The following is a 23,379-nucleotide window of genomic DNA, read 5'->3' on the forward strand; positions in this document are numbered from 1 at the left end:
TGACCACTCAAAGATTTCCCATTTGCTTCCCAGGCTACTGTTGACACTTGGACCATACCACACAGAACCTCATTCTCACTTTCAAGGATCTTAAGCTTTTTTTTTTTTTTTTTTAAGGGATCCAGATGGTGTGGATGATAATAAAGAAAACTAGTATGCTCCTTAAGAACTGGAAATCGACTCGTGTTTATAAACGAGATCTCATTTGATGCTCACAAGTGGGAAAGAGAAAGCAAATAAAATGTCTTTCTAAAGATTCTTCTTACCAACATAATATTTACGGATACTACCGAGTCACTCCCACACCTTCTCTTATGAGCTTTAAGAGATCCCACAGATTGATTAAGTCACCAAGATTTTCAACCAGATGAAACCTGAGAATTTTTTTCTTCAGGGTTTATTTCAGCTTGCTCCTGTAAGACAGGAGAAAACCGAGATCCAAGAAAACGTTAAGTGACTTGCCCATGGCTCTGAGAAACCATAATATTTCAAAAGGGAAGTGCAAGAATATGTATCATAGTCCATTCGGTTATACTAGCTTTTTTCACCGCGAACTGTAGATGAAAAGTCTGTCACCAAAGGCAAAACCAGACGGGGGCGGGGGGTGGTGGGTGTGGGTATGTGTGTGTGTGTATATATGTGTGTGCGCGCGCGCATGCACGCTCGAGCCACGCCTCCCCGCTCCGCCCATCACCCCGGGGCTGTCCGCGGCGGTGCCTGACTGGCGGCCAGGGCAGGGGGCCTCGCGGGGTCCTTCGCGCGGGCTGCCGACGCACTGCCTGAGCGGGTCCGCCGGCGGCTTCCTGTGTGGGTGACGAGTGGTGGCCGAAGCAGGGGGACATCAAGGGACGCTCAGGCGGGGACCATGGCGGACGGTGGCTCGGAGCGGGCTGATGGGCGCATTGTCAAGATGGAGGTGGACTATAGCGCCACGGTGGATCAGCGACTGCCCGAGTGCGAGAAGCTGGCCAAGGTGAGGGGAGGCCGGCTGACTGTTGGCGGGCGCCAGGGGCTGAGTCACGGCGCCAAGCTTGCTTAGGCCTCAGGGGGCCTCCCGGCTGGAGCGCGCATCCCGCTGCTGTCTGTCCGGCCCGAGTTAGGCCTGCATAAGCAGGACATCCCAGGTCTGCCCGACCAGGGAGACCCCGCAACGGGAGTACCGTAGTACTTCCAGCTTCCCAGACCCTCCCCGGGACAGATGGTCGCTTCATTCCCGTAGAAGTTGGGGCTCCAGTAGTATTTTTTGCCTTTTCGTGGATACCGTTTCAAGTTTTCTTTAGTAGTTCCTCAGGGTTTAAGGCGGCTTCAGCATTCACGGTAGATCAGAGAGTTTATTTCTTTCTCTTTCCAAATCAGTTTCTCTTGTTAAGTTGCGGACGGATCGTGGCGATGTGCTTGGCCCTTGGCCAGAAGAAGGGACGGGAAAGTGATAGTACGAAGGGGATTAATTCAGGACCCCTGTCCTTAAGGAGGAGTTCGTGTACACAACGAATTAGACGAGTCTCATATGCTAGTGAGTGCCATACGAATATGAAAGTGTTACTGAAAAACAGAAGGAAGCTGTCTGTTCTTACTGGTAGTTTAAAGAAGGATTTTTCAGAGAAGCTGACGTTTGTATCAGATCTTGAAGAATGAGTAATATTGGAATGGGGAGGAGTCATCCTAGGAGCGGGAACTTCGCGAGTAAAAACAAATGAGAATAACATGATTAGCAGAGGTCTTGAACTGTAGTTTAAGCCCAACTGCTTATCTCCCATGAAATAGAAATTTTACTTGATCCAAGCATTTATCATGTCCCCACTGCTGTGTGTCAGGCAACTTTGTGTATGTGTGTAAAGAAACCAAGGCTCAGAGTTGTCTGTCGATGGTTACAGTTAGTAATAGGTGGAACCAGGGATTTAAACCTAGGTTTGCCTGACTAGGGCTTTCCTTGTGGCTCAGCTGGTAGAGAATCCGCCTGCAATGCAGGAGACCTGGGTTCGATCCCTGGGTTGGGAAGATCCCCTGGAGAAGGGAAAGGCTACCCACTCCAATATTCTGGCCTGGAGAATTCCATGGACTGTATAGTCCATGGGGTCGCCAAGAGTGGGACACGACTGAGTGACTTTCACTTTGCCTGACTAGGGTTTGGATGGTTGTTGCATCAGTTCCATTATACGAGGTTGTTAAGGATTATGCTCAGGCCTCCTTAAATTCTTTGATCAATCTATCCACAGTCATTTGTCACAGTTCATCTGGGATGCATTCACTAATAGAGTTGTTTTTGTTTATTATGGAGCTTTCTATCTAAGTACATTAAAACAGAATAAATTCAGGGGCAGGAGGAGTGTCAGTACTTCACCTTTAGTTTTTAGAAAGAACCCTTTTAATGCTTCCCTTATTCCCAAAAAAAGAATGTAGTGGGGCTTTAGAAAAGTCAGGGATAGGAAAAGATGATGAAGTTGATAGATCTGTATTTCTTAGGTTCAGTACCCTAAGGGGAAGGGAACCGTAGATTCATCTCTGAGCTTTCTAGCTGCTAGTGTAAACAAACCGGTTACATAGAGGTTGGAAGACTCGACACCTCCAGAGCCGGGCAGATAATCGCTAACATTTACTGAGTGCTTTCTGCAGTGCTAGGTACTCTTCTAAGTGTTTGTTTACACATATTAACTCATTTGATCCTCAGCATAGCCCTGTGCGGTCCACATTATTATCATTTGTATTTCACAGACAGGAAAACCGTCCAGGGGAAGTTAAGTCACACGCTCCAGAGTCATACCAATAGTAAAGTGATGGATCCAGGGTACAGACCCAGGCACACTGACTCTAGGGTTTCTGCTCCCACTGAGCTGTCCTGCCCAGTGAGCAAAGTGTGGTGAAAAGCTGAACTTCTGAGCACCTGGACTGGGAAAGGGGGCAGGAACTCTGCACCTTAGGTTCAGCTTTGCCAATGGAGGGTGAAGGCCAAGACTTGTCAACTCTTCTTATTTGTGGGAGTGACCAGAATATGGGTTTTTGTATGAATTGCCTCTGTATTTAGAAACTGGACACTAAACTGCTTTGAAGCACTGTTTGAGGCAATACCATGTAGATCAAACAAAACATGTTCAGTCCAGAGCAAGCCCCAGAACCACCTCTTTGGAATTAATAGATTTAGTAGTGTCCATAAAGAAGCAGCTAATTGCTTTAAAGGAGTACAGCTATTCCTAGAACTAAGATGAGGGTGAAAGAAAACCTTCCCCTTAGCAGTCTCTTCTAACAGCCTACTGTGTGCAAGACCCAGTCAGTGCTGGACATTGTGGAGAGTGTAAAGATGAGTGGATAAAACTCTTGCTCTCTAATCACTTAGAAGCCAGTAAGGAAAAAATAATGTTGCTGCTACAGTTGTTTTAGTGGTCAGTGTATGGCATTTATTTACAACATTGTGGTTATGTTCAAGATAGTCGAATGGATTTGCAAACTCAAAGGCCAACTGATTGTTTTTAGGTATCAAGTTGATGGAAATGTTTGAAGCCAGGAACGTTGGGACCTGTTAAACTTACAAAATTAGAGCTATTTTGGTTTTTCTTTTAAGCTGCTGTGCCTGTTGAATGCAACAAGGTGTAGATGTGAATTTTCTTTGTGGGGAGGTGGGGCCGGGGAAGAGGGCTGGGGCATGGAGGGTAGAAGATTTCTTTTAATACAGACCACAGTTTTCAACTTTTGGATAAGATAGTTGTCTTAGTTTTTTTTAGGGTATGTTTCTCTGTTTTGCTTTTTATTCATCATTTTATATTCTAAGCATTCTGCTAATCATGAAAAAATACTTAAAACACTGCATTTCTACATTGGAATGCATGGAATATTTTAGCATACATTCTTTAATATAATTTTATTTATTTGTATATTTTTTTGGCTGTGCTGGGTCTTCGTAGCTGTGCGGGCGTTTCTTTTAGTTGCAGAGAGCAGCAGCTGCTCTCTAGCTGCAGTATGCCGACTTCTCGCGGGGGCTTCTCTTGTTGCCCAGCGTGGGCTGTAGAGCCCATGGGCTTCAGTGGCTGCAGCTCGCGGGCTCTGGAGCCCAGGCTCAGCAGTAGCGGCTCATCGGCTTAGCTGCTCTGCGGCACGTGGGATCTTCCCAGATCGGGGATCGAAGCTATGTCTGCTGCATTGGCAGGTGGACTCTTGACCACAGAGCTACCAGGCAAGCCCTAGCCTACATGCTTTTGTTTTTCATTTTGAACCCATCAAGGAAACTGAAGGAAGTTTTGTTATCTTCACTTCTGAGAAAACTAAGGTTCAGGTAGATTCAGCGGTTATCCAAGGTCTAGAGAAGAGTCAGGTCGAGCTGAGGTCTCCTGGCAACAGGTAGCAAGTGTTCTTTTTGCTATGTCCCGTGGCTTCTTTAAGAGACTGTCACTTCTGTGTTTAAGACATTTTATAAATATGGAAGGCAATTTAAGGTAAAAGACTATGTGTGTAGAGAATAAGAATGTATCAGGTGAGAAAACCACATATAGCAGAAGCCTTCGAAAGTCCAACTGAAGTCTAAACCCAGGTGGTAAAATTGCCAAATCTAGGCCTTTTGTATCTCTTACAGTTGTGACCTAGTACAGTTCTGTTTCTGTGTCCTAACACTCACTTAGCAAGTACCAACAGTAACTAATAATGTTAGCTGTTATGTTGATTGTAACATACATACATTTGAACATTCAGGCATACCTTCCTAGGTATTGCTTTAATCCTTACACCGACTCTGCGGTAGGAACTATTATTACGCTCATATCACTGAAGAGAAAATTGAGGGTCAGAGAGGGTAAGTGTCTTGCCTGAAGTAAGACAGTGGTAGATCTGGAATTTCGACTCAAGGAGACTGCTGCAGAGCCTGCCCGGGTTTTTTGTTTGTTTTTGTTTTGTATTTTGGCCACTCAGGATCTTAGTTCCCCTGGATTGAACCCCTGCCCCCTGCAGTGGAAGCATGGAATCTTAACCACTGGACTGCCAGGGAAGTCCCTGCAGAGCCTGTTTTAAACATTACATTCTACTGCTTCTGTGATTGGTGTTTGAGGACCCTGTATCAGATTGGTGAGATAATAAAAGTGATACTAGTTTGTGATAATCATTGTTGTTTCACTCTTGCATTCAGGACTTAAGCATTAGTCTGGAAAGGCCTTTTCTGAACTGTGGAGATACAGTGTTTAACAGTTCTGGCTGCAGAAGCTTCCCCTCCTACCCTGCCCCCATCCCCCACAACTCCCCCCCCCACCCCCTGCTTTTGGATCACCATGTATTTGACACATGGGTGTTTAGGGACTACTTGCATTCCTAAATTAAATATATCCTTTGTTTCTCCCTCCTCTTAAAGTCTTTTCATTTCTTTTGGTCACCTGCAACTTCTTCTCTTCTTCTAATATTAAAAATAAAGGAGGTGAAATGAGAAACAGTTTACTTGATTGTCAATGGCTTGGACAAAAGACCCCCTCAAGAAATAGGTCATTTAAAAGTATTGGATTGGCATTTCACTTCAGTTAATTGTGGTTAACATTTTATTAGCCTTTTCTTATTTAGGTTGTTTAAGGAGGTCATTAAAAGAGCAGGTCATTTAGGAGTTAAAGGACACAAACATAGAGAATGTGCAGATCCCCAGCATGTATTGATGTTGAACAAACTCCTTAGTCATTTACCTCACTGACAAGGATTATTTTAATGAGAAGAAGGAGTCACAAGAGTCACATGTTCTAACAGGTTGGTTTTGGTAGCTCTAACCAGCTCGTTCCTCTGCGCTGAAAGGCAGCGTCCAGGAGGGAGGACTGCAAGGACGACATGTGAACAGACAGGAAAAGGAGGAGGAAGGTGTTTAGCCATAGGCTTGAACGTGGAAGACTGGGTGAAAAGTGGGGCGGTTTGAGAATTGGGAGTTGCATTTAATGAAACTGATGATCGTGTCCCTCAGCACTGACTTGTCAGCTATATAATTTGTCACATTCTACTTACTGTAATAGTGAGAATCAGGAATTGTAAGCCAAGATGAAATGAATAGTTCAGGTCAACGTCAGTTCATTCGACACATGCTATGTGCAAGTTGCTGCAAGGGATACAATCAAACAATGGTATATGTGTCCAGCTCTTTAAGACCCCCACCAGGCTCCTCTGTCCATGGGGTTTTCCAAGCTGGAGTGGGTTGCCATTTGCTTCTCCAGGGGATTTTCCTGTCCAGGGATTGAACCTGAGTCTCCCGTGTTTCCTGCATTGGCAGGCAAATTCTTCACCACTGAGCCACCTGGGAAGCCCCAATCAGACAGGTGTTAGTCATTGAGTCCTGTCCGACTCTTTGCAACCCCATGGACTGTAGCCCACCAGGCTCCTCTGTCCATGGACTTCTCCAGGCAAGAATACTGGAATGGGTTGCCATTTCCTTCTCCAGGGGATCTTTCCAACCCAGGAATCGAACCCAGGTCTCCTGCTTTACAGACAGGTTCTTTACTGGCTGAGCCACCAGGGAAGCCCCAATCAAACAAGATCTAGCCCTAAAGGAACTTACAAAACACTTTGGAGACCTGTATATTAATAACTGTGGTACAAGGTGTAAAGGGATGTAAGTTTGGGCAGGTGCAGAGCACTGAGTTACAGTGGGCAACAGTACAGACACAGCCCCCTGCTCTTACTGCGTACATTCTAGTGAAATTAGAAAGACGGTGAACATGAAGATGGAAAAGAGTTTGGGGTTATCAGCTGAAAAAAAATGCACAACCTTTAAGCTGAGAATTATGCCTTAATTTGCAACATTCCTGAGGACTGTCGCCCAGGAAGGCAGCCACTGAGATATCTCTGAGAGCCTGTTCCAAAAAGATAAGGGAGGAACCAGAATGTATAGGAGTTTTGGCTGGGGAAAAAAAGAAAAACATGTAATTGAACATCAAATGATTATTTCTAATCACCAAAACAGACAGCTCAATTAATGATTTTAGAGTTTTTCTCTGTAGGGGAAGATGCAGGAATCTGAGCTTATTGAAATCATTCTTTTGATACGTTATCTTATCTAGGGCCAGTATCCTTTAGTTCAGGTAGGTGCCAGTCTTTGTCCACAGAGTCGTTGGAGACCGGAAAGTCAGTGGGCTGGAGTGTTAAGGGGGTGCTGAGTGACTGCTGACTTTAGAGAGCAATATCAAAGAGTGCCCTTCTGCGACGGTGACAGTGACATTTAACGTTCCATTGATGCCGGTAGACCCCAGCCCTACTAGAGTAGTGTGTGATTGCTTCCTATATATGGTACCGTTCTTTAAAACCCATGTTTCTGAATTAAAATACCACTTGCAGTAAACTGTTTTCTGTGGGTCAGTCATGTGACTAATGGTAATGACGACAGCAACAAGAGGGCGCCATTAGTCAACAGTGTTTTGCATCTTAGCTCTTCTTGCACTGTGTTTTGTCGCCACATAGTAACCACTTCCCTGTGGAAACTACAGTGAGCCTTGAACAACACAGGTTTAGATTCTTTGATTTTTATGATTTATTGGCCTTTAGCTTTGGAGAATTTATAGCCCTATTCTTTGTTCTGCTCTGATGGACAGAAGCATTTAGGCAGCATTTATTGTGTACAATAAATGTACGTGAGCCTATATAGCTTTCAGAACTGGCGCTCCCCTTTGCATAGGAAACTCTGTTAAAATGTTAGTAATTGTATATGTTTCAGATTGAATTAATAAACTCATACAGTGGCTATACAGTACACTTTCTGTGCTGCATGGAAAATTCATATGGAAAATATGGAAACAATATTTTGAAAAATTTAAACATTACTTGTGCCCTTAATTCAGAAGTTGTTTAGTTTCTTTCATCAGTAGAAGAGTAGTACTCTGGCTTCCCTGGTGGCTTCGAGGTAAAGAATCCATGAGACGTGGTTTCCATCTCTGATCCAGGAAGATTGGAATCTTCTGGACAGAGCAACTAAGCCAGTGGACCACACCCCTTGAGCCCGTGCTTTAGCGCCTGGGAAGCGCGTGCTGCAGCTACTGAAGTTCGAGCCCTCTAGAGCCCCTGCTCCAAGACAGGGGAAGCCACTGCAGTGAGAAGCCTGCACAGCAGCCAGGACCCAGCACAGCCAGTAAAAGAGAAACAGGGGATGGTACTCACGGATCGTCTGTGAATGCCATTAACGTAAAAATAAAGTTCCTTACGGCTAGGAAAGCAGTTTATAAGTGAAACCCTCCTCATTACTTCTAGTTTATTCAGTGTTATTAATATCATTACCTTAAATAAATGCCGTCTCTGTGTTGTGGGTTGGTCTTGTTTTTACCAAAATGTGTGTTTCCTAATATGGTGGCTTATTTTAGTCCTGGTGTGTAATTATCTAGGTTTATATTATTTGAATTTTATTATTCTCATTTCTTAATGTATGCCCCAGGGAGAATGTTTTGTTTTTACATGTGAGATAGAGGTTCTATCAGTTCATGACTTGGTATAGCTTGCATACCAAGTGGGTATTGCTTGCTTTGGTGTTACTTGGTTTGGCATGCATGCCAAGCACTAATCTCAGGTGGGTTTCATCTTCTTTAAGCACAGTTACTTTATTCCTAAAGTCATTGAAAAATTAAACCAAGGTTTCCTATCTTTTTACCATCAAATATCCTTTTTGTTTCTCCTCAGAACTCTGAAAAAACTAAAGTTTTTTTCACGCATTTAAGGCTCAGGTGAGGAGTCTCTGTTCAGAACAAGATAAACAGGTGTTACCACTCTGAAGTGATGAATTAGAATCCAAAACAAAGACTTGTTGTTTTCCTTGGGTGTTAAATCATTGTTTTACTAGATTCCATTTCTCCTAGGCATTTTGAAATGTTAAAAATAGCTTGTAGGCCCCACGTTGGGAACCACTGACTTTTGGAACCCTCTAGAGAAGCAGGCAGTATCATGAAAGGGAGAAAAAACACAACAGTTGTGCAGGTGGTCTCTGTCCTCTAAAACAGACTATTGATTTTGCCTTTACTGTTTCAGAAACGCCTCATGTCAGACTAAATTATTTGGCTTTGCGTCGGTGGTGGTGTTTTTACTGTTCATTTACCTTTTGTTTCAGGAAGGAAGACTTCAAGAAGTCATTGAAACCCTTCTCTCTTTGGAAAAACAGACCCGAACTGTGAGTAGATTATAATGAAAACCTCAATTGCCATCAATTTCATTTGACATTGTTCCATTAACTTTAAGTGTATTTTCATTCTGACAGGCTTCTGATATGGTGTCCACATCCCGTATCTTGGTTGCAATAGTGAAGATGTGCTATGAGGCTAAAGAATGGGATTTACTTAATGAAAATATTATGCTTTTGTCAAAAAGACGGAGTCAATTAAAACAAGTGAGTTCAAGATTGGTCAAAACCAAATACATTCAAATTTGAATAAGGACTTTTAGAAAAAGAAAACCTTTCTATGAATCTGTTTTAAATCTAATAATGTTAAGTCAACATTACAGCATTTAGAGAGTTTTTAAAAATTCTGTCCATATTCTCATGGCAACTGCTGTTATTTTCCTTCTAGTCTTTATGTAGTTGCCTATTTCTACAAAATTGCTGTGAGAGTGTTGATGCAGCTTTTTTCTAGTTCCATGTGGCTCCTTCATGGTTGTTATTTCAAATTGCTGCGTTATAATCCATCAAGCTGATGAGTTATACTTTAGTTAATCATGTCTTTTATTAGACAGTATTTATCTTACTTTTGAGGCAAGATATTCTGTTTACTTTTCTGCTATCTTTAAATATGCTGAATATAACATTTTCCTGATGACAGGAGTCCTGATTAGTGTTATCAATGGTTATGCTGTGCCATTTAGAGTCTAGATAGGGGTTGGCAAACTATGGACCAAGGACCAAATTCTCCCTGCCACCTTTGTAAATAAGTTTTGGGGGCCAGAGCCACACCCGTCTGTCATGTGTCTGTGGAGTTACAAGTCAGAGCAGAATTGTTGCTACAGAGACGCTTTGGCCCATAAAGTCTAAAATACTTACTGTGTAAATATTAATAAAAATATACAGAAGAGGTTAGCTGACCCCTGACCTAGATCATAGACTGTTAGAGCTGGGAAAAATATCGTCCAGCCTGCTTGTATTACTTGTCTGGGAACTGTGGGCAAGCGATGCTGTGCTTCTCAGTGTCACATTTGACTGGGGTGAGCATGGCTGGCTGTGGCTCCTCCTCTCCACCCAGATGATGGAACTGTTGTTTAATTTCTGCTTCTGCCACTGACTCTTTTTCGTGGCTTCAGTGCTGTCACGGCTACTGTTAAATTGTGCTTTTCTCTTCCCCACACCTTTAGTCTGTTGCCACTTCTTCCATACTTTTCTTCGCGGCTGCAAGAAAACTAACCAGCCAGCCTTCTGCTAGACATTGCCAGACATGCCTCTCTTACCTGTCCTTTTGTGTGATCTTCTCACCAGTTGTAAAGGAGGGTCAAGTCTTTGTGACTGAGGTTTTCCTATCCTTTATTGATTTGTTACTGAGTATTCAGTACTTCTTAGCTAAGGGAGGGTATTTTTTTTATATAGGCATTTCAATATATAGTTTTTTGGGAGACCAGATTTGACCACAGCACTTCCATAAATAAAATAGTTCCTTTTCCTGTGTGAGGAATGAATTTAACTTGTGAATGGATTTTATTATTTTAGGCTGTTGCAAAAATGGTTCAACAGTGCTGTACTTACGTTGAAGAAATCACAGACCTTCCCATCAAACTTCGATTAATTGATACTCTACGAATGGTTACAGAAGGAAAGGTGAGTTTTCTATTAGTATAACTCACAGTGAGATAAGTACTGGCTTACCTGTATTCAGAGATACTTACGTATTTAAACATTTTATTTAAGTACATATGTATGTATTTTTGAGATCAAATACACAAAATGTCATCACTTTAATTTAACCCATATCTTTGTACATCTAGTGTCTTCTCACATGCCAGTGAATATAAATAGTGACAATCTTAGTATATCCAGATTTTTCTAAAAATTAGTCATCTTATCCCAGTTTTACATTTGCTGATATTAAACATGAGGTTATTTCTTCACATCAGCTAGATCTGCTTGAGAAATCTTTCTTTGGTGTAGCAGAGGTTTCGTATAGTGTTGCAGGGTCAGGTTAGCTTTCAAAATTTCACTCTTTTCAAAATGCATCTGTATTTTTTTTGATGCCTCCCACCCCCGCAACCCAGTCTGTGTTTCTCTAAAAAGGGCAAGTATGAAATGGTGACTGTGGTAGATACATTTCTTTCTAGGTAGATTTTTGTGGTTTGAAGACAAAAACTTAGTTTTATATCTAACTTATTACCTCTCTGACAGTTTAGTTCATTAAATGTTATTGAGCACCTGGCTGTATTGTGCGAGGTCCAAAATGGGCAGGACACTATTTTTAACGTCAAAAGCAGTCAGTCATAGAAACAGTTACTGTGCTGGTCACGACAGTAGCAGAGTGTTCCTGCAGCACAGAGGTGAGGGTTGACTGGCTGAGGACCTCAGGAAAGCCTCAAAGAGTTGATGGTGGCTCACCTGGCTTTTTGAGAGTGAATACTAATTCTGGGACTTCCGTGGTGTCCAGTGGTTAAGACTCCATGCTTCCACTGCAAGGGGCTCAAGTTCAATCCCTTGTCAGGGAACTAAGATCATCCCACATGCTGTGAAGTGGCATCCAAAAAAGAATGAAGACAAGTAATACTGGGCCCGGATGTAGGGAGATGGACATTTTAGATATAGGGGAAATTATATGCAGAGATAGCAAGTGAGAAATGCTTAATACGTTTAGGAAACTGTAAGCCATGTTGTTATCATTTGAGATAAGGTTTTGGGAGTAAGTGGGGAAAGCGGTTGTTGCAGAGGAAAGGCTAAGCAGGTCAACAAGCACAAGCATGAAAGTTAGTCCCCTAGACTCTGTTAGGCTACAGTTATATTTTTAATGCTTCATTTGTTGGAAATTATTAACTGAACATTAGCTATAGCTATGAAAAATGCTAGTAACTTTTAATAGTTTACAAGATCAGATATTTTTAGAGAAAGTAGCCTTGCATTTAAACAAGTCAGAATGAGAGTATTGGTTGTATTAGTTATTGGACTGCCTGTGCTCTTTGCAGAGTGTTCTTTTTCAAATAATCAATTCTTTTAAAGGTGCTTTCTGTGGCTGTGCCATTCTGTGGCACTGTCTTTGCTGTTTGGCCCTGTTATTTGTTAAGCACAGTGATTTCCTACTTAGGTTCTCAAATGGAAGCTGCAAAATATGGATAATGTTTTATAGAGATGTCTTCTTTAAAATTATGTGAGTGTGAAATGTAAAATGTTTATATGAGGAAGACAAGTGCATGACAGCTGCAGAGAAATACCTTGTTTGATGATAGTTCAGTTTTGCCTTTTCAATTTTAACATGTTTCTGTAGGAATTTGGATAATATGACTTTCTTGTATTTGTAGATTTATGTTGAAATTGAGCGTGCTCGGCTGACAAAAACGTTAGCCACAATAAAAGAACAAAACGGTGACGTCAAAGAGGCAGCCTCCATTTTACAAGAGTTACAGGTAAGGAGCTGCATTTTAGGGTATGTAAAATTTTCTATTCAATCAGCAGTATTTTCTTATAATTGCTTTTTTGGGCACCTTATTGCTTTTTTCTGAACCACCAAGATTAAGAGTGAGTACTGTGGTGTGTGAGGTTATTCAAGCAGCTGGAAATTGTGTAATTATGGCCCCAACTATGTTTAACTGTTTAAAAAGTTTTGAAAACTAAGATCAACAAATTAGTCTTAACTCTATGCTATTTTTTGAACATTTTAATTCTCTTTAGAACTTAAACCAGTAATTCATGTATATCTCTCTGTGCCTTAGGAATTTACTGTTAAATCACTGGCCTCATTTTTAATGAGTACCTGATTGGTGGGCAGTTTCTAGGCTACTGAGTCAAAGGAGTTTAGTAACTATAGTCACTGTCCAGAAGTGGTTGAGTTTGGATTCACACTAATTCTGTTTGACTTCAATTCACCCACCCCCACCGACACACGTTTTTCTTTTCAATTAAAAGACTATTTTTAAAAGCAGTTTTAGGTTCACAGCAAAACTGAGTGGGAAATACAGAGATTCCCCATGTATCCACTGCCTCGCACCACACACAACCTCTGCTACTATCAGCATCCCAAATCAGAGTGGTACCTTAGTTACAGTCATTGACCCTGCACTGATACATCGTTATCACCCAGAGAGCATAGTTTTACATTAGGGTTTACTCTTGGTGTTGTACACTCTATAGATTTGACAAACATAATGACGTGTCTCCACCATCATATCGGTAGTAGCACACAGAATAGTTTCACTGCTTGTGAAAATCCTCTGGCTCTGCCTATTATCCCTTCCTTTCCCTAACCCTTGGCAACCACCAATCTTTTTATTCTCTGCATAGTTTTGTCTTCAAACTCTTGTTTTCCAAGCAGGAGAATTATATGCCTCATGATGTAACATCCCTTGTGAAGTATTTGTGCCCCAAAAATTAACCTCAATTATACAAAGGTTTAACTACCAGTTCTTAAGGTATACCTGGGACAGAGGAGCCGGTTAAATGATACCACAGGAATGCACTCCACAAACTCCAGACTCTAGGGAACTATAGGATGATTGACTTGATTTCTTCACTAAATAAATTGCAAGGAAAAACACATAAGAAGCATATCTACAGATTGGAAAGTATGAGTCTTATTTGGATTCTGAGTTGATTAAAAAGTAAATGAGACTACTGTAGAGTGACTAGATATTTAATGATACAAAGAATTTTTATGTAAGAATTTTTTCAGGGTTTATCTTTTAGACATACCATATTGAAATATTTATTTTTAATGTCTTGTCTGAGATTTGCTTCAAAGTAATTGACAGAGAGAGAGAGAGTGAAGATGTAGAAATGAAACATTAATGGTTCACTGTGTGTGTTTATTTTCCTTAAGAAATTACAAAGGAGAATTAGTGTATATAGAGTGCTTGGCACAGTGTTGAATAACTAGTTTTAAAATTTACAAAGGAGAAGCAGTGAAATAAATTTTTAGGCCAAATTATAGTAATAACAATAGCCTTACTTCAGTCTTCTTTGTTAAAGTGTCATTCTAGATTTTATAAATCATTTTTAGTGTATGTGTGCCAGATATTATATTAGGAACTTTTTCATAGTACTTGATATAATTCTCTTGTATCGTGTATATCTACTTCTACATCCGTAAGGGCTCACATCAGACCTGTTATCTGAATTTTAAAAAGATTGATGCCTCTATTTTATGTAATACTTTCAACTATTATATAGTTAGCTTACAACTGACTCTTTTTCATATTTACAACTGTCATTTCTTCATTAGCCATTAGGAAAATGCAAATTAAAACCATGATGAGATAATCACTACATGCCTATTCAGTTCAGTTCAGTAGCATCTGACTCTTTGCAACCCCATGGACTGCAGCACGCCAGGCCTCCCTGTCCATCACCAACTCCCCATTTACTCAAACTCAACGTCTATTGAGTCAGTGATGCCATCCAACCATCTCATCCTCTGTTGTCCCCTTCTCCTCCCACCTTCAATCTTTCCCAGCATCAGGGTCTATTAGAATAGCTAAAATTAAAAAAGAAAAAAACCTGACAGTACCAAGAGCTGGTGGCGATGCAAAGCAATTGGAATTCTCACAGATTGCTGAAGAATGCAAAATGGTGCAGCCCCTCTGGAAAACAGGGTGGAGGTTTCTTATAAAGTTAAACTTATGTTCATTGTATAACCTAGCAAACCTATCCTTGGGTACCCAAGAAAAAGAAAAACTTACGTTCACAAAACTCTTTCACTCATGTTCAAGTTTTACTTACCATAGGCCAAAGATGGAATCAGCCCAGATGTTTTTCAGCAGGGGAATGGGTAAACGGGGGTTCATCTATGCAGTGGAATACTGTTTAGTCATAGAAAGGAATGAACCGTTTGATTTACACACAGCTTGAATGACTCTTACTTAAAGCATTATGCTGAGTAAACAAAGATAGTCTCAAAAGGTTGCATATTTGACATTCTTGAAAGGACAACTCTGTGTTGGAGGACAGATCATTGGTTGTTGGGGGTTATGAGTAGGGGCAGTGTGTGACTGAAGGGGGTACATGAGAGTTATTCAGGTGATGGAACTGTTCTAGGCTTTGATTGTAATGGTGACTGCAGAAATCTGTACATGTGTTAAAATTTATAGAACTTTACACCAAGAGGAAAACATCCATTTTACAGTATAATAATTTTTTAAAAATTTTAATTTCCTGAAGGAAACTAGCTTTTTATATCATCAGCAGCACTCTCCCAATATGCATGAAGTTTCTTATTTATCAAGTGTGAATTTTTAATGTCTATTTAACTTTGTTGCAATTGTAAACTATTACTAAACATTATAAACTTGGGGATTTACTCTGGTAGGTGGAAACCTATGGGTCAATGGAAAAGAAAGAGCGAGTGGAGTTTATTTTGGAGCAAATGCGGCTCTGCCTAGCGGTGAAGGATTACATTCGTACACAAATCATCAGCAAAAAAATTAACACCAAATTTTTCCAGGAAGAAAATACAGAGGTAAGCCTATCTCTTACTCTAAGTTTACTTTGAAAATGTTTGGGAAAAAAATCCATAAACCCCATTTTGTCAATATTTTACAGAAATTAAAGTTGAAATACTATAACTTAATGATTCAACTGGATCAACATGAAGGATCTTATTTATCTATTTGTAAGCACTACAGAGCAATCTATGATACACCCTGTATACAGGCAGAAAGTGAAAAGTGGCAACAGGTAAGAATATATATATATATATATTTTTAAGATAGAGTTTTAAACTTGATGTTGAAACTTATCAGAAAGAATTTGCATTTTTTTATTTTGAAATAATTTTAACTTCAGTAATTACATGCAGTTGTGTGGTGCAGCTTTCTGTTCATTGTGTTGATAGTTCACTTTAACATTACTGATTCAGATGAATTGTGGCAATACTCTATTGATGACCTTTGAAGAAATGTAGGCTTACTATTTAAGACATATACAGCAGTTACCGTCTAACTGAGGTCACATATAAAAGATCCAGCATTACTTTGGAAAACTATCTTGCAAAACTTGTGAATAGTGTACATGTGGATTCCACCATTCTACTGCTAACTTGTTATAAAGACTTTTTCTTTTATACATTTGTTTTAAAAAATGTTTGGGGGAGGGATAATTTAGGAATATGAGATTAACAGATACAACCACTATATATAAAATAAGGATATATCTTATAGCATAGAGAACTATATTCAGTATCTTGTAATAACCTACAATGGAACGGAAACTGAAAAACAATATATATGTTATATATGTAACTGAATCACTTTGCTCTGTATCGGAAATCGTGCTCAGGCGCTCAGTTATGTCCAACTCTGTGACCCCATGTATTGTATCCCGCTCGGCTCCTCTGTCATGGGATTTTCCAGGCAAGAATACTGGCGTGTGTTACCATTTCCTTCTCAAGTACCTGAAACAAACACTAACTAAATCACTATACTTCAATTTCAAAAAACAAAAAGCCAACCCAGGTAGTAATTCACATTACAAAGATTCACTGTATTTGTTTTATAATAGTTTTATGAAAAGTAAATATTACCAAAAAGCCCTATGAAAAGATCAATCTGATAAGATTTTTCCCCTAAGACTTTTGAATACGCTATTAAAGATGTATACAATTATTCCATGAATTTTCACTTTCTGCCAGAGTTTTCATTTTGTTTCTAATCTTGCCTATATTCTGTTGAATTGCACAACTCTTTTAGGCCCTGAAAAGTGTTGTCCTTTATGTTATCTTGGCTCCTTTTGACAATGAACAGTCAGACTTGGTTCACCGGATAAGCGGTGACAAGAAGTTAGAAGAAATCCCTAAATACAAGTAAGTACTTTTATAATTAGTATAGTGTGTCTCAGTAGAAGTACCGTTTTGAAAGACTGATTAACCTAAGTGTATGCTTCCTAATTGATTGCTGATAGATCATATTAGAGAATAAACTCAGAGAAAATAAAGTGGTTTTTTTTGTTGGTGGTGTTGTTAGGACTACATTAGAAATTAACACAATGAGATTATAACTCCATTCTAAGCCACTTATCAAGAAGTTTTTATTTCAAGCTCACTTGGGCAGATCTTGTTTAACCATTCAGTCAGTCTTATCATTAGTAAATGTTTGGGGCTTTGTGATTTTCAGAAGAAGTACATGCTTCTGAAAATCTGTTATGTAAAGCAGACATGGGCTTTACGCTCTTCTTCTTTTATCTGTTTCATTAGTAAGTTTATAGTCAGGTAGTCCAGCAATTGGCAAATATAATACAGGAGAGAACAGAATGATAAGTAGGAGAGGCACTTTCAGAATTACTGTGGAAAAAATGGTAACAAAGTTGGTAAATAATAATCACCTCGTGTCTTGTTCTACAAACAAAGCTTTCTAAAAATTCATCTTTGATGTTTTAAAATTTGCTATTAGATGAAATGCAATCTTTACAGATCTGGAATAGTAAGTTTTCTGTAATTTACAGGGACCTTTTAAAGCTTTTTACCACAATGGAGTTGATGCGCTGGTCCACACTTGTTGAAGACTATGGAATGGAATTAAGAAAAGGTTCTTTAGAGAGTCCTGCAACTGACGTTTTTGGTTACACAGAGGAAGGCGAAAAAAGGTGGACAGACCTGAAACACAGAGCTGTTGAGCATGTAAGGGTCTGGTGTGCTGGAAATGACTGTTCAGGAGCAAACTGTGGCAAATTCGAGCTTGAACTTTTACTTCTCAAATGTTTATTTTAGATTAATTCTTCACTTCAGGATTCTTTTTTTTTTTTTCCTATGCCTAGTGTGGTAGTGATGTAAGTTTGTTGTTCAGGTGTTTATTGTCTTATTTCCCAAGCACATCAGAATTATCTTATCCCCTTGTCATTTTTTCCTCACCTCTTGTTAGCTTTTCAGATAAGATATCTATGTGTTACCATGCTGCAATTTGAGAGGACCACTCAGGAATACAAACTTTTACAGTATATAAACCAGAAGGAATTTCTTAAGAATGTGAGGGATGGATGGATGGGGGTGGTTTCTCACTAGTACTGACTTGGTAGTTTTGGAAACAGGTAACATGTTTTAAACCCAACTGATCTTCTTGGGTATCACTACAATTTGAATTATGTCAGCCTTCATTCACAGAACAAACGTTGTGAGCCTTCTGTGTGCTACACTGTACAAAGTGCTGGGACACGTGGGAAAATAAGACATGGTCTCTACCTTCCAAATGTTTAAAAATATGTCACAGCGCAAGAGGCATTTATAAATTATGTGTTATGGCACAAGTATACATGGATGAGAGGGGAGCATAAGGCGAGAGTTGATTGGTTCCACCAGGTAGAATGGTCAAGCTGGACTTACAGGAATTGATGTGTGAGGTAAGATTTGTGAGAAGGGTATGAAGGTTCAGTGGGCAGGACAGGAGGGCCGTCCCTGTAGGCAGATGGGTTAGGCTGTGCTGGGTCACAGAGGCAGCAGACCAGACGGGGAACTTGGGGACCTCCAAGGAAAGGGCTCAGTGAGAAAGGACTTCGGAGATACGGAAGAGGTCTTGGTCATAACAAAGCTTGTACACCTAGTAGTAAAAGCAGAGAGGATAATGACCAGCTTGTATTTTATAACGATTCCTCTGGGAGTAAGTGTGAAGAGTGAATTTGGAGAGAGAAAAGACTGGAGATATGAAGACTAGCTAAGTGAGAGGGGCTTTGTGGGCTTGAATTGAGTGGATGGCATGGAATTAACTATTTTGAAGAAGACAGGCAATCGAATTTGGTCATTGATGAAAGGATGAAGGAAAAGCAGAGAGTCTTGAGTGATTCTTATTCTTCCTGAGAGGTTGGTGTTGCCGTTGACCCTGATTAGCGATGGGATGAAGTGCAGCTTCTTCAAAGATGAGCTCATTTTTCTCCCCAGAACCCCATTTTTCCTTGTGAGTGTGGCTGCTTTGTTAGTACGGTTAACATTAGAATACACAGAGGGCACCTCTAATAGCACCACTTCCAGTGAAAATTGGGAAATTTAATTCAGGTTATCTTTATGTAGTTATAGTGATGATAATATTTTGAGATGATATTTTTAAAATTTTAGCCTTTTAAACATCTGTATCATAGAAAAACTTAATGTTAGATTCTTACATTTAGCAAAAATATTTTAGTACAGTTACAACTTTTAACAACTAATTTAGCTAAGCCTGTGTTTTAACTATATGTATTTTAAAAGAGTTGTTGAGTGTGCTCAGAATAACTTAAAAATAACTGCAGAAGCCAACATATTGAAATATTTAGTTTTATTGTAGACATTTAGAACCGGCTTCATCCCAGTGGCAGACTGCAGCAGAATAAAAGCTCTGAGTCTAGACGTTTTAATTAAACCTACTTGGATAGGAAAACAAATGAGCTTCTGGCTTTACTGATGGCTGTGTCCTCCATGCCTGCCCTTCTTTCCTCAGAATATTAGAATAATGGCCAAGTATTACACAAGGATAACAATGAAGAGGATGGCTCAGCTTCTGGATCTGTCTGTTGATGTAAGTAGTAAATACCATTGTTTGTAACCATTCATTTTGAAAATCAGTTGACTTGTAAAAATTGAGTGAGCAAATCAACTTCATTTTATTACCTTAAGTTTAGGTGATAGAAGGTTTCCCCAAGCTATCTTGAACACCAAAGAGTAGCCTAAATCCCAAGTTATAGTTATGTGAATATTATACTACTTAATATCTTTACTTAAATATGTTAGTTTTACACTGATTAATTTGAATCTAAAGTATATATTTCTATAATAAATATGTCTAGGTTCAAAAAGTGAACTGTAGAAATAAACCATATGAGGGAGACTTGACTGCAGTTCCCCTGGAAAGTTGCTAGGACATGTTAGGGGAATATTGTATTCAGGTCTGGGTTTCTTGTTGGTAAAATGTACAACACCAAAGAGATAGGAGTTAGGCAAAGTGTATAGTCAGCACGAGGCATCCTGACAATCTTAACTGCAAACGAAGAATCTTGGAATAGTTTGGGTTAGAGGGTTTGATCCCTGGTTAGTTCATTAACTCTCCTCGTTTCTGGACAAGGGCGCCAGAGACCTTAGAAGTAAAGTGCCTTGTCCTTGGCTATCTAGTTAGCAAGTGGCAGAGCATATATTCTCACCAGTATTTCTGGAAACAAACTGTATAATACTGCTTTTGGTGGGAAACATTGGTAGAAGGTAGACCAAGTTGCTGTTGACAAAGGCTCTTGAATAGTACCCACAGTATTAAGTTTGTGGGGAGATTCAAAGTGAGCCCTAGACTCTCAGTAAGGTAAGTAAATTATTGCAGGATATCAATTTCTAACTATTAATAATGAATTTTAGCCCTGCATATTCTTGAATGAAGATATTAGAAAATGCTTTCCTTAAATTTTATTATCTAAATTATCATGTCTTAAACCAATCTGTCTTTCTCTCTTGCAGGAGTCAGAGGCTTTTCTCTCAAATCTAGTAGTCAACAAGACCATCTTTGCTAAAGTAGACAGGTTGGCAGGAATTATCAACTTCCAGAGACCCAAGGATCCAAATAATTTATTAAATGACTGGTCTCAGAAACTGAACTCACTGATGTCTCTAGTTAACAAAACCACACACCTCATAGCCAAAGAGGAGATGATACATAATCTACAATAAGGGTCTCCATGCCCTTAATGCTTTTAGAAAAGAGTTAAAATCGGAAGTCATTAAAAAAGAAAAAGACTTTTATGGTGTATATGTTGGGTTTTTTTTCTTTTCTATTCTCAGCTCTTTTGTCTAAAATTTAAAAGATAGTGAATATGTTTGAGGCCCCTTTTGACCTTTTAGTACCTTAATTTCACTGTTAACTTTGCATTTGGTGCAGAAATATACATTTCATCATCTGAGTACTCGAAAAATTGTCATAACTTACCTAAATACGTTTTTCTGTCATTTGAAACCTTTTTAGCTACTATTTGTTTTCATTCAGCTAACAACTATAATTATTATAATAAAAGCAGTATATGCACGTTTACTTTCCATGGTTACCCGTGTTTCTAAACATTTTGTGGGATAGTGATTTAAATGTGTTTTTTAAAATAAAATAAATTTTGTTGTAAAGCTATCGGTTATTTAGTAGAATTTAAAAGCAACATAGAACCTGTAAGAACATTTGGGATAAAGTTGTGATTTGTGAAGAATCTGTATTTTAGTATTGTGGCAGAAAGTCTCTAGATTGTGTACAGAGCTATCTGGTAGGCTATAGACTCTTTGTTTTATTTTTTATTTTTTTGATTCAAGCTGTTTGAATCGAGGTAGTTTATCTTCCCTTTCCCTGACTTGGCCAGTTGTTGAACTAACTGTATTGACTAAGTTTAATACACAAAGTCATTTTTCTAACTCCTTGTGGCTTTAACTTCCATGTCTAATTACCTCATCAGTGCTCCAATTTCATTCTCTCCTCAAGGAACTTTAGTTCCATTATATGCACACTAGGTAACAAGCTAAAATGCATTAAAAATGACCCCAAAAAAGAGACTTCAGGGCACCCTCTTGGCAAATGATATAGTCTTGACAGTTTTTAAAAAAATATTATAAAACAGAAGTAGCTTTGTTGTCAAAAGAAACATCTGAGATCACTTATTATGAGCAAATTTTAGAAGTTTTAAAATTTGATTTCAGAGAAAATGGGGGGAAAAGGTTAGGTTATTTAAAATGTATCTAAAGAAAGTAAAAGGTCTTTTTTTTTCTTAATACAAGTGAAGAGGGGAGGGGAAAGACATTCTTGAAACAACAGTTTTTTAAATTCATTTTCCATTTAATGGTCACTAAATTATTCTATTTCATGATCCCAGGGCTGGGAACAATTGTAGACTCTCTATTATTTTTGTTGAGTCATTGTGAATAATAACATAGTATCAATCTAGTTGTATTCTTTAGAAATTTAATGTATTGGCCACATTAATAACATTTGTTATCACAGGTAGCTTAGATGGTAAAGAATCTGCCTGCAGTGTGAGAGACCTGGGTTGGGAAGATCCCTTGGAGGAGGGCATGGCAACCCACTCTAGTATTCTTGCCTGGAGAATCCCCATGGACAGAGTTGGACGCGACTCAGCGACTAAGCACAGCACACAACACATCTTTAAAAACTTACCAAAAATACTGCAGGCTCAGAAACATTAGCACTAAGAATATAATATGGTTTTTAATTTTCTTTTGAATAGAAAGGATGGAAAACAAAATCATTTTGTATTGTTAGTTTGTAAACTGAATTGGAACTAATTCTAATATCTTTTCACTAACTTCATCTTTCTAGGGACTCATTCCCCTCATACGTGCCAAACCTTGACTATTTGGCCAAATATGTTGCTATAAAGATCTCAAGTGCTCCTCTCCTTTGTTTTTTATTTTGACATACCCTCAGACTAAGCTTTTTGTGCGTTCTCATTTGGGGCCACTTGTAACTGTGCCCCAGTGACTAAATCCCACTTGATTTGGTTAACTGCACATCCATCTTTTTGTTTTTTCTGTCCAAGCAAACAAGAATTACTACCAATTTTTTAGTGTTAAAAAGATCCATTAGCCTAAGGCAATAAAACATTTGGGATGTTTAGAACCTAAACTCCTGCCCCCCACCCCCGAATTTCTGACCTAAAGCTGCATGAATGAGAAGGATAGAACCACTGGGTTTTAATACAGAGAATACTTGCCTACTGTTTTCATTAGGTTACTAACCAGCAGGAGAGGTAACAAGGGACTTTTTTTTTTTTTTAATGAAACACCTTTCACCCTTTTATTTCTGTATAATGTATGCTTTCAGTCATTTCTGTAATTCAGTTTCCATGTGCTTTATTGAATCGAAAAAGTCATCTCTAAAATTCATACCGTTCCATTATGTCTCTTATAAGTGTTAAATGTATGATAAAAGAACATATTTTAAATTGTTTTCAGCTTCTGGATATAGCTGCAATAAAAGCACTAATTTGTGGTATTTAAGAAAACCTGGAGAATAAACTCATACTTTAAAGATCATTTCTTTTTTCAATTCTTTTACTGTTTATAACAAAAAGCCACAGATAATGACTTTTTCTTTCAAAATCATGTTACCTCTCTAATCCTGTTTTTAAGCAATGAGAAGACATTTTGTACATTGCAACTGGTTGGCTTTTCCCCCTGGATTCTTCCTGATTTGGGGTTGGTGACAGGCTGTATCTTAATTGTGTTTTGACTGAGGGGTTTCTCACTTAGCACACCTGCGAATCGCCTGCAAGGCGTGTTCCAACACGGGATTGCTGGCCCCACCCCCAGAGTTTCTGTGAAATTTAATCTTACAGTTCCAGTGAATCTTAATTTC

General features: G+C 39.1%; 1 protein-coding gene across 1 annotated transcript; it reads left to right on the plus strand.

The window, feature by feature from the left end:
- The first annotated feature begins 805 nt into the window (after nt 1-805).
- Nucleotides 806-23,057, plus strand: PSMD12 (proteasome 26S subunit, non-ATPase 12). Its single transcript, XM_004013038.5, has 11 exons — nt 806-973; nt 9,032-9,091; nt 9,179-9,307; nt 10,613-10,720; nt 12,400-12,504; nt 15,399-15,548; nt 15,632-15,766; nt 16,777-16,889; nt 17,528-17,702; nt 19,489-19,566; nt 20,490-23,057. Exons 1-11 carry the CDS (start codon nt 866-868, stop codon nt 20,697-20,699), a joined length of 1,371 nt encoding a protein of 456 aa, XP_004013087.1. The 5' UTR covers nt 806-865; the 3' UTR covers nt 20,700-23,057.
- The last annotated feature ends 322 nt before the right edge of the window (nt 23,058-23,379 follow it).

Source organism: Ovis aries, chromosome 11 (assembly GCF_016772045.2).
Source record: "Ovis aries strain OAR_USU_Benz2616 breed Rambouillet chromosome 11, ARS-UI_Ramb_v3.0, whole genome shotgun sequence".
NCBI lineage: Eukaryota > Metazoa > Chordata > Mammalia > Artiodactyla > Bovidae > Ovis > Ovis aries.

Excerpts from the sequence above, each read along its gene's own strand:
- PSMD12 (XM_004013038.5), top strand. The coding sequence starts at position 866 with ATGGCGGACGGTGGCTCGGAGCGGGCTGATGGGCGCATTGTCAAGATG. Across the intron at positions 9,092-9,178 it reads TGGAAAAACAGACCCGAACT|GCTTCTGATATGGTGTCCAC; the intron begins GTGAGTAGATTA and ends TCATTCTGACAG. Across the intron at positions 15,549-15,631 it reads TCCAGGAAGAAAATACAGAG|AAATTAAAGTTGAAATACTA; the intron begins GTAAGCCTATCT and ends AATATTTTACAG.